This window comes from Rhinoderma darwinii, chromosome 11 (assembly GCF_050947455.1).
Source record: "Rhinoderma darwinii isolate aRhiDar2 chromosome 11, aRhiDar2.hap1, whole genome shotgun sequence".
In the NCBI taxonomy this organism is placed as follows: domain Eukaryota; kingdom Metazoa; phylum Chordata; class Amphibia; order Anura; family Rhinodermatidae; genus Rhinoderma; species Rhinoderma darwinii.
In genome coordinates, this window is record NC_134697.1 from 91,504,551 (window position 1) to 91,516,350 (window position 11,800).

At 47.0% G+C, this 11,800-nt stretch overlaps 1 protein-coding gene across 1 annotated transcript; it reads left to right on the top strand.

Moving 5' to 3' along the window:
* The first annotated feature begins 8,281 nt into the window (after positions 1-8,281).
* LOC142663031 (uncharacterized) lies at positions 8,282-9,089 on the top strand. The gene is made up of 3 exons (XM_075841327.1): positions 8,282-8,434; positions 8,516-9,014; positions 9,067-9,089. The coding sequence occupies exons 1-3, from the start codon at positions 8,321-8,323 to the stop codon at positions 9,087-9,089; spliced, it is 636 nt and encodes a 211-aa protein (XP_075697442.1). The 5' UTR covers positions 8,282-8,320.
* The last annotated feature ends 2,711 nt before the right edge of the window (positions 9,090-11,800 follow it).

The following is an 11,800-nucleotide window of genomic DNA, read 5'->3' on the forward strand; positions in this document are numbered from 1 at the left end:
CTAAGGGGGGCTGTGTGGCACTATATACAAGGGAGGGGGCTGTGTGGCACTCTATACAGTGGGGGGTTTATGGCAATCTACAAGGGGGAGGTGGGGGTGCTATCTACAAATAGGGTGACACTGTCTACAGGGGGGCTGTATGGCACATTCTACAGGGGGCACTATTTATAAGGGGGGGGCTGCTTGTGGCACCCGAGGGGGGGCGGCCAAGAGTTTGCTATGGGGCCCAGTCTTTCCTAGTTACGCCCCTGAGCAGACTTTAGTGTCTCGTCTAGTTATATAATGCAAGTGGAACAGCCTCTATAGATGATGCGCTGCAGGAAAAAACATACAAAATATAATGTCGAGTGTCACGGTGTGGTCACCGCGGGGAACTGTTTACTTTCATGGATGAAGTAATAGCGCCATTATGTGGTCATCGCTGGTATTACTGACTATATTTTACGACCTTATTACTTATGGAAGGCTGCATTGGCTATACGGCGCAGCAGCGCCATCGTGGGGTCAATGCTGGGAAATGCTCACTAAATTCAATGTAATTCAGACAGCCTTAGGGTATGTTCACACGGCCTATTTACGGACGTAATTCGGGCGTTTTTGCCCCGAAATACGTCCGAAAATAGCGCCTCAATAGCGCTGAAAAACATCTGCCCATTGAAAGCAATGGGCAGATGTTTGTCTGTTCACACGAGGCGTATTTTACGCGCCGCTGTCAAAAGACGGCGCGTAAATAGACGCCCGCGTCAAAGAAGTGACCTGTCACTTCTTTGGCCGGAATTGGAGCCGTTATTCATTGACTCCAATGAATAGCAGCGCCAATTACGCCCGTAATTGACGCGGCGTTCAAGCGCCTGCACATGCCGTTACGGCTGATATTACGGGGATGTTTTCAGGCTGAAACATCCCCGTAATTTCAGCCGTAACGGACGCCCTCGTGTGAACATACCCTTAGTGATACGCTAAGCAGCGCCATCGTGTGGTCAATGCTGAGAAATCTCACTAAATTGAATGTAATGCAGGCAGACTAGTAATACACTGTGCAGCAGCGCCATCTTGTGGTCGATGCTGGCAAATGCGCACTATATTCAATGTAATTCAGGCTGACTTAGGGATACGCTGAGCAGCAGCGCCATCGTGTGGCCCACGCTGAGAAATGCTCACTAAATTCAATATAATGCAGGTAGCCCAGTGATACGCTGAGCAGGAGCGCCATCGTGTGGTCAATGCTGGGAAATGCATAATCAATTAAATGTAAGGGTATGTTCACACGGCAGCGTCCGTAACGGCTGAAATTACGGGGCTGTTTTCAGGAGAAAACAGCCCCGTCATTTCAGCCGTAACGGCATGTGCAGGCGCTTGAACGCCGCGTCCATTACGGACGTAACTGGAGCTGGTTTTCCATGGTCTGAAGTGACATGAAACTTCTTTGGCGCGGGCGTCTATTTACGCTCCGTCTTTTGACAGCGACGCGTAAATATACGCCTCGTGTGAACAGACAAACGTCAGCCAATTGCTTTCAATGGGCAGATGTTTGTCAACGCTTTCAAGCCGTAATTTCGGACGTAATTCGGGGGTTTAAACGGCCGAATTCCGTCCGTAAATAGGCCGTGTGAATTTACCCTAAGGGTATGTTCACACGGCCTATTTACGGACGTAATTCGGGCGTTTTTGCCCCGAATTACGTCTGAAAATAGCGCCTCAATAGCGCTGACAAACATCTGCCCATTGAAAGCAATGGGCAGACGTTTGTCTGTTCACACGAGGCGTATATTTACGCGCCGCTGTCAAATGACGGCGCGTAAATAGACGCCCGCGTAGAAGAAGTGACCTGTCACTTCTTTGGCCGTAATTGGAGCCGCTATTCATTGACTCCAATGAATAGCAGCGCTAATTACGGCCGTAATTGACGCGGCGTTCAAGCACCTGCACATGCCGGTACGGCTGAAATTACGGGGATGTTTTCAGGCTGAAACATCCCCGTAATTTCAGCCGTTACGGACCCCCGCCGTGTGAACATACCCTAATTCAGACCGAATTAGTGATACGCTGAGCAGCAGCGCCATCGTGTGGTCAATGCTGTGAAATGCTCACTAAATTCAATGTAATGCAGGCAGCCTAGTGATACAAGGAGCAGCAGCGCGCCATCGTGTGGTCACCGCAGGGAACTTTTTACTTTCAAATTATTCCGATATTGTATATTTTAATGAATAATATAGCAATACTGCAGGGAAATTATAGACCTAGTTTTATATGATGCAGACAGCACAAAAGATGTGCAGTAGCAACAGCGGCCTCGTGTGGTCACTGTGGCAACTGTCTTGGTAGGCCATCTGAGTACCCGGAAGAAAAATATCTGGAACACACAAACAGGAAGTGACGTTTAGTGACGTCAGTGTGTGACGCATGATGCGCGTAGTATAAACATATTCAGCTTCTTTGTATGTGAGATTTTAACTAAAATGCTTATCAGGCGGATGATGAGCGCAATCTGTACTATGGCCACCAGGTGGCGCTGTGACATAGCATTATTATATTATTACCATTTACATGTTCCAGAATCAAACCTCACACTTTTTGGAGATATAAAACAGATATTTGATCTTTTTTCAGAGCCCCTGTGACACCCCCCTCTCCTATGTAACCGTGGTAACACCAGTGTAGCCACAAGGGTATGTTCACATGAAATTCAGATGTAATTCAGGCGTTTTAGGCTATGTTCACACAGAGGTTTTTTTCCGGAAACCGCGCCAAAAAACTTGTCAAAAATGGCTCGAAAATGCCTCCCATTGATTTCAATGGGAGGCGGAGGCGTCTTTTTCCCGCCAGCGGTAAAACCGCCTCGTGGGAAAAAGAAGCAACATGCCCTATTTTTGTGCGTTTACGCCTCTGACCTCCCATTGACTTCAATGGGAGGCAGAGAAAGCGTATTTCGCGGCGTTATATGGCCGCGGTGCTCAATGGCTGCGGGCGAAAAATGCTGCGAAAATCGGCGTGCAGGGAGAGGAAAATCTGCCTCAAACTTCCAAACGGAATTTTGAGGCAGAAATTCCGCCTGCAAAAAACTCTGTGTGAACCCAGCCTTACGCCTCGATTTACGCCTGAAAAACCGTCTCCATTACGCCTACAAACATCTGCCCGTGGCTTGCAATGGGTTTTACGATGTTCTGTTCAGACAAGGTGCAATTTTACGCGTCGCTGTCAAAATACGGCGCTTAAAATGACGGCTCGTCAAAAGAAGTGCAGGTCACTTCTTGGGACGTTTTTGGAGCCGTTTTTTATTGACTTTATTGAAAACAGCTCCAAGAACGGCCACAAAAACGCCGCAAAAACACAGCGAAAAATACGAGTGGCTCAAAAAACGTCTGAAAATCAAGAGCTATTTTTCCTTGAAAACTGCTCCTGATTTTCAGACGTTTTTTAAGCTTTTTTCGCTAGAGTCAATGAAAAACGGCTCCAAAAACGTCCCAAGAAGTGACATGCACTTCTTTTTCGCGACCGTTATTTTACGCGTAAAAAAACGCTCTGTCGGAAGAGAACGCCGTTTTGAAATAAATGTTTCTGCTATCGACCTTCCGGACGCTTTTCGGCCGTTTACGGCCGGAAAAAACGGCCAAAAATAGACCGTATGAACATACCCTAAGGGTATGTTCACACCACAACGCAAAATACGTATGAAATTACGGTGCTGTTTTCAGAAGAAAACAGCTCCTGAATTTCAGACGTTTTTGTATGAACTCGCATTTTTCGTGGCGTCTTTTACGGACGTAATTGGAGCTGTTCTTCATTGGAGGAAAAACGGCTCCAAATACGTCCGAAGAAGTGTCCTGCACTTCTTTGACGCGGGCGTAATTTTACGCTCCGTCTTTTGACAGCGACGCGTAAAATGACACCTCGTGGGAACAGAACATTGTATAACCCATTGCAGGCAATGGGCAGATGTTTGCTGACGTATTGGAGCCGTCTTTTCAGCCGTAATTCGAGGCGTATAACGCCTCCATTACGTCTGAAAATAGGTCGTGTGCACATACCCTTACAGTGACGGCCACAGTGCCCACATGACAGCAACAGTCAAGGGCCCCCAGAACAGTGACAGCCATAGTGCTCCCATAACATTGACTGTTGCTGTTATGTGGGCACTGTGAGGCTGGATTCACATGAGCACATTACGTCCGTAATGAACGGAACGTAATTCGGGCGCTAATCCCGGACCGAACACAGTGCAGGGGGCTGGGCTCCTAGCATCATAGTTATGTACGATGCTAGGAGTTCCTGCCTCTCCGTGGAACTACTGTCCCGTACTGAAAACATGATCACAGTACGGGACAGTTGTCCCGCAGCGAGGCAGGGACTCCTAGCATCGTACATAACTATGATGCTAGGAGCCCGGCTCCCTGCACTGTGTTCGGTCCGGGATTAGTGGCCGAAATACGTCCGTTCATTACGGACGTAATGTGCTCGAGTGAATCCAGCCTGACTGTTGCTGTTATGTGGGCACTGTGACTGTTACTGTTATGGGAGCACTATGGCTGTCACTGTTCTGGGGGAGAGTTGGTTGTCCCTGTTATGGAGGACTTTGACTGTTGCTGTTATGTGGGCACTGTAACTGTCAAAGTCCTCCATAACAGGGACAACCAACTCTCCCCCAGGAAAATGACAGCCATAGTGCTCCCCTAACAGTGACAGTCACAGTGCCCACATAACAGCAACAGTCAAAGACCCCCATAACAGTTGATTAACAGCTGATGGCCACTGTTACATTGTTTGAAGTTCCATCTAAGGCTTTATTCAGACGAACGTAAAATATGCGCATGCAACGCGCGGGATTTTCACGCGCGTTGCCCGGACCTATATTAGTCTATGGGGCCGTGCAGACATGTGCGTGGTTTTTGCGCAGCGTTGCTCCGTTGCCAAAAAGGCACGACATGTCCGTTGATTCAGCGTTTTCAATGCATCACGCACCCATTGAAGTCAATGGGTGCGTGAAAACAACGCAGGGCACGCGGAAGCACCTCCGTACGCACAGCGTTTTTCACGCAACACTTGTTAAGTCTATGTAAATGAGTTGAGCAGACTAGACAAAACAACTACAAACCAGGAAGTGGCTTTTCACTTTCTGAGCACATGCGCACAGTTTACACTGACATCTGCAGCAATAGTCGTTTTTTAACCTGTAAAACCACCCAAAAACATCAAACACGGGGCAAAGTGTGAGGTAACGTGAAATCTTGATGCAAACATGCATGTGCTCACAGCAAGCAGGTGTTGGAGAAGGTGTATTTTTGTAGGCTGCCCTCTCCATTACTCTACCCTCCGTTGTTTTGACGCGCGTAAAAAACGCATGCCATACGCACGTTAAATACGCTATCACGCTGCCCAAACGGATGCCACACGCAACTCCAACGCAACCGAAACGGCGCGTTTTTCACGCGCGCAAAAACGCAACGTTCGTGTGAATCCAGCCTAAGGGTGCGTTCACATATATCAATTGCATCATCATCAGTTTTTTTTGTCTCAAGTGATTACAACTGATGCAAAAACCGATTAAAAAAATGTATCAGTTGCATCAGACTTTTTCACAATTTTCACTACAAAACCATCAGTTGTCGCTAGTTGTCATCCGTTTTTAACATCAGTTTTTACCACAATGGTCCACCAAAAAGGTCGTCTAGGGTATGAAAATGTCACACCCCCTCTGTATATAATGCCACACCCCCCTGTAGATAACGCCACACAGCGCCCACTGTAGATTGTGCCACACAGCGCCCCCCTGTAGATAGCACCGGATACATATAGCACTACCCCCCCCCCCTTCTCCTGTAGATAGCGCCACTCAAGCTCCCTCTAGCATACATGGACAGTGGCGTCAGGGGTTACTCCCTAAACGGAATCCCCGGCCGCAGCATTACCAATGCTGTGGCCGGGGATTGCCTCAAGAAGGACCCCCTGACGCCACTGTCCATATATGGAAAGTGACGTCAGTGTCTACTCCTTGAGTGGAATCCCCTTGCCGACTCTGACGTCAGGATCTCTTCCTGGAGCGGAATCCCTGGCCAATGTCCAAATATGGACATTGACCTCAGGGGTTTCCTCTTGGAGCCAAGATCATCGGCAACGGGGATTCCGGCCAATCAGTAGCCACTGACGTCACTGTCCATATATGGACAGTGACGTCAAGGGCTTCCCCGTAGGTAGCGCTGTGGCCAGAGAGTCCTCAGCAAGCGGAGGAGCTCCCTCTGCTTCTCCGCTCTGAACTAATTCTGAAGCAGGGAGCTGATGGTTCCCTTCTTCAGAATTGGGTTCAACTCTATCTGCGTCCTGAGGATGCAGATACAGTTGACAGCGGGACATACCCCCGGCCACCTTTCCGCCGGGTGCTGCTGGTAGGTGGATGCGGCAGCACCTGGTGTTCATCCGGCCACAGTTCAAATAGATAGGATACGGCGCCGGACATCCTGGGAGCCAGACCAAAAAACACTGCAGGTAAGGTTTTTGGATCCTGGTTCCTGCACTGGTCTATCACTGTACGGAGCCACAACTGGTGTTCCCTGTGCCAGGACAGATCACATAGAAAGCTATGGGATCTGTTCTAGCATCAGTTTCACTCCGGCTGTTCTGCAACACGCCGGAGGGAAACTGACAGGAGCAACGGTCATATGTGAACGGCCCCTAATCTGGCATTGATAAAAAATATTTGGTGAAAGTTTTTGGTGGATTGTCAGGATTTTCTCGGCACAGCGTCAGTTCTGAGCATGTTGAAGGTATCAGTGTCTGGAGAGGAGCTGGGTCAGGTGAGATGTGGACACTTCAGTTCAGGCATTATAATGACCGACAACATTATAACCTCTGACAAGGACATTACCTGACTGGACCATAAAGTTGACTTGTTTACAGAACGTTGAGTTGGCTCCATTTTTGGTCAGAGATCTCCAAGTGTAATACTGGAAGGTTCCCACGGCTAAAGAGAGTTCAGTGCTCCAGAATTAAAGGGGTTGTCCGGGCAGGGGGCGGTTTTTCATACTGATGACCTTTCTATAGGATAGGTCATCGGTATATCATTGATGGGGGTCCGTTCCGGAAGCAGATGGCTCACAGTTTAGCGGCCGTGAATGTGACTGGAGCTGCAGTTCTGCAGCACGGCCGCTATACAGTGTATGAAGCACTATTAATTAGACAAGAAGTCTCACAGGACAAATGCGTGTCAAGGTGGGAGACAAATCTCAACCACCCATATAAATAATTAGAGATAAGGACTCTAACAATACATGATAAACAAGAGAAAAAAAGAGTCCATACATATCAACATATGAAAGAATTAAACATCTTTATTGATAACATAAAATACACTAAATGACATAGACAGAGAATCTAAAATAAATCCTTGTACGGATCACAGATGTATACATTGATAGCAGTACATATATACAATACACTAATGGTATGCACAGTTAATGTAGCTCCAACACAGGGTGCATCAAATAGGAGTAAATTGAAATGTAAGCAGTGCAAGGATGGACAAAATGCCTAACTCAAAAGGCCTGTAACAACTCTAAGTGATTGGTGCCTTGGAAAAACGGCATAAAGCCAAGTTAGGTCCGATAGATGCACTTACCCATGTATGGGAGATTGAGTGTGACCCAAAGGTGTGGAAGAGCGCCCCTTATTACATTACCGGGTACATATCACAATGTAATGACCATTACTCACCGTCTGCTGGAAGTTGACATGGCCATAACCAAGAGACCATCTTTTGATCATGTTCCTGCAGACACGTATAGACAGCTCAGGCCCATCTGGACTAAACTTCTGATAGATAGGCGGAAGCCGAAACGCGTTGGGGCCGGTCGCCATTCTCTGAGTCTCAGCCACATGGGTTAGTACTCTGTTATTCATCGCTCGCTGTTCTTGTTGCTCTCTATATATTAATCACACTTAGTATTTACTAATGTATGAGCTCTATTTCGGATACAATATTCCTCATTGGTCTTGTTACAACTTTAATTCCAATGTATGGTACTAACATCCTTCCTATCCATTCCTAAACAGTAGAACACCTCATTTCGTAGCCAGTATATCTTACCATATTCACACCATGCTATATGCATTTTCGTCTTGAGGTGTAATCCAATAAGTTCATAACAATATGACTTATTTTGGTGAATAATTGATTGTTTGGCGGCCATGCTTTTATTTGTGATTCATTTTTAGAAACTTATATTTACTACCTGTATAATTTTGTTGTGCAATAAAAAGATTATATATTTATACATTTTGACTTATAGACTCCATGATCCTTTCTTTGTTTGGTTAAAGATGTCCCTACATGTCTGGAGGATGGACCAGTACCATCACGGAGCCTTCACTGATACCTAAGAGAAACAACGAGCAGAAGATCCTAGAACTCACCAACAAGATCATTCATCTGCTGACTGGAGAGGTGAGGACTACCGGAATGCTGGGACATTATATAGTAACGCTATGAAGGTGTCGGGATGATGACTGTCTCATTGTGTGTCAGGTTCCTATAAGATGTCAGGATGTCTCCGTCTATTTCTCCATGGAGGAGTGGGAGTATATAGAAGAACACAAGGATCTGTACAGGGACGCCATGATGGAGGACCACCAGCCCCTCACATCACCGGGTAAGAGGGATCTGTGCAGGGACGTCATGATGGAGGACCACCAGCCCCTCACATCACCGGGTAAGAGGTATCTGTACAAGGACGTCATGATGGAGGACCACCGAAACCGTGCACCACCGGGTAAGAGGGATCTGTACAGGGACGTCATGATGGAGGACCACCAGCCCCTCACATCACCGGGTAAGAGGGATCTGTGCAGGGACGTCATGATGGAGGAGCACCAGCCCCTCACATCACCGGGTAAGAGGGATCTGTACAAGGACGTCATGATGGAGGACCACCGGATCCGTGCACCACCGGGTAAGAGGGATCTGTACAGGGACGTCATGATGGAGGACCACCAGCCCCTCACATCACCGGGTAAGAGGGATCTGTGCAGGGACGTCATGATGGAGGACCACCAGCCCCTCACATCACTGGGTAAGAGGGATCTGTACAAGGACGTCATGATGGAGGACCACCAGATCCGTGCACCACCGGGTAAGAGGGATCTGTACAGGGACGTCATGATGGAGGACCACCAGACCCCATCACCGGGTAAGAGGAGAGCATTTTTGACAGTCCACAAGATGCACCCATCACCTGATAACTACATATAAACAATGTCTTCCACTGTATGTGTCTCCTACAGGTATATCCAGTAAGAGAAATCCATCAGAGAGATGTCCCAGTTCTGTGTTTTCCCGGGATTGTCCACAGGAATATCACAACGTCCCAGAGGGTCATCACGTAGGTGGAACCAAAGTCTCGTCAAATCCCATAAAGGTGAATGTGCACTTCATGCTTTGCCAATATTACCTAATAATTTGTTACATTTCAGCTCATTAACTGAGGAAATAATTTGTAATATTTTTTGTGAGTGTTTAGGGAAATATTCATATTAAAGTTGAGAATGTAGACGGAGGATACAAGGCGTATGTGTGGGAGGATCAAAAGTGCAATAAGGAAGAAACTTCTAACAATATCTACCCAGGTGAGCGACAACCACAAACTGTTCAGTGACTAAAACAATCCCTTTTTATGAACTCTCCTTGGCTACATGCAGACGACCGTTCTTCTCATCAGTGTGCTATCCGTATTGTAACGGACGGCAGACTGACCCCTTCATTTCTATGGCTCCGTGCACACTGCCATGTTCTTCACAGATCCTTGAGTGGGACCGGGCCACAAAACTCAGAGCAGGTCCTGTTCCTGTCAGTATTTGTGGCTCGGTCTCGACCATTCAAGTCAAACCTATGGAACAAACGGGACGCATGCGGAGGACACACTGTCATACCGCAAAAAAACGGACAATGGATCCATTGTTTGCAGGATGCAAATACAAACAATCATGAGCAGGTAGCCTTGGTATGTGAGAAGTGTCCGGTATGGGGCTACGAGGAGCCAACATCATCTTTTGGACTCCTGCCATCCTTGGAAATGCTGTGACATCTATCATCATTGTCATAACTTTCTACTCTGACACTTTGATAAGAGATCTTTACATTTAACATCTTCACATTTGCTCCCACAGATGGAGAGGACAGCAAAAATATTTTGGAAGGATGTCTCTTTTTATCTCCAGACTGTATACTGGACAACGGCAACGTCACTCAAGGTTTTCCAGGAGAAAACGTCACTTCTCCAAGGGTTGTTAGTGCAGGTTTATCATCCGATTCTTCTGACCACCAGGAATGTTCTTCTATTAGATTGAGCGTCAATTCACCTAGTACAGATTGTAAGGACAATAATATGTGTTCATGTTCTGAGTGTGGGAAATGTTTTCCACTAAAATCCTATCTGAATAAACATAAGAAAACTCACACCGAGGATAAGCCGTTCCAATGTGGACAATGCGGAAAATGCTTTCGAAGTGGATCAAAACTTAGAAGACACCAGAGGGTTCACACAGGGGAGAAACCATATCCATGTGCTGATTGCGGGAAGCTCTTTGCTCATAAACTAAGTCTCGTCAACCATGGGAAAACCCACACAGGGGAGAAGCCATTCTCTTGCACCGAATGTGGGAAATGTTTTTCATTGAAGACGTATCTGACCATCCATCAAAGGACGCCGCACACTGGAGAGAAGCCGTTTTTCTGCTCAGATTGTGGAAAATGTTTTGCACAGAAAACAAGTCTTAATATACATCAAAAATCCCACAAAAGTGAGACAAAAATGACATGTTCAATTGTGGGAGAACATTGATGTAAAGAATGATTATGTTCTCTAAACGGGAAATTGACAAATCACCGTCCTTAGATGGAAACAGATTTTATAAATAAAGACCCGGCACCGATCAGCGGCTCCGGCTGATTCCGAGCACCGGATGTCCATGCCTATCCTGAGGACCTATCCTGTGGACCATAGGTCCTCCGTATTAAAGACCGCCCGTGCCCGGACAACCCCTTTAAGGACCAAGCATTGTTTTTGGTTCTTCCATCGTTGCATTCCAAGAGCCATAACATTTTTATTTTTCCGTCGACGTAGCTGTATGGACGTCATTCTGTGTTAAGGGGTTATAGAAAACTTGTAATCACGTGTTCAGATTTTTTGGGGCGAGAAATATTATTTTTCTGTTCACTAAAAATAGACATACGAAATACACAAACTCTTCCCTTGTCAGTCTGGGTATTAATACCTACGATATCTACTTGTGCCTACTTTGATTAGTGCAAAGTGGAGGGCACTCCGTCACTAAGTAGATGCACCCACACAACCGCCCATGAGAGTTTAGAAGGCAAAGCCCCTTCTCTTAGGATTTCCATTCATTACAATGGAGGTGTCACGAAGGGTCTGTGGACCTACTGGGCCATACCGCCTTGGCGGTAAGGCAGCTGGCCAACAGGGAGCAGGTGAGGGTCTATAGTTCTATAGGTACCTGTGGCATCTCAGACAGCAGCAGGGCAGGCTCGGCTGGGACTTGGGTAGCAGGCGAACGTCAGGCGAGGTGAATGCAAATCAGACGTGGATGCAGCACAGCATGACTTTGGCACAGCTCAGTGCTAGACCAGGAAGGTATGGATTGCTAGGAACACGAACTGGAAACGGGTATAGGGACAGGGACTGGAACAGGAAACACACTAGGAGGCCATCACATAAACAAACTAGGGAACACAACAACGCTCAGGCATAGAACTAGGGGGCTGGACCCCTCTTATAGTCCAGGGTACTCACGGGTC

What these genes read in the sequence shown, in the direction of transcription:
- LOC142663031 (XM_075841327.1), top strand. Translation starts at nt 8,321, where the DNA reads ATGTCTGGAGGATGGACCAGTACCATCACGGAGCCTTCACTGATACCT. An exon ending in TTCATCTGCTGACTGGAGAG is followed by an intron (nt 8,435 to 8,515) that starts GTGAGGACTACC and finishes ATTGTGTGTCAG; the next exon opens with GTTCCTATAAGATGTCAGGA. An exon ending in ACCGGGTAAGAGGGATCTGT is followed by an intron (nt 9,015 to 9,066) that starts GCAGGGACGTCA and finishes ACTGGGTAAGAG; the next exon opens with GGATCTGTACAAGGACGTCA.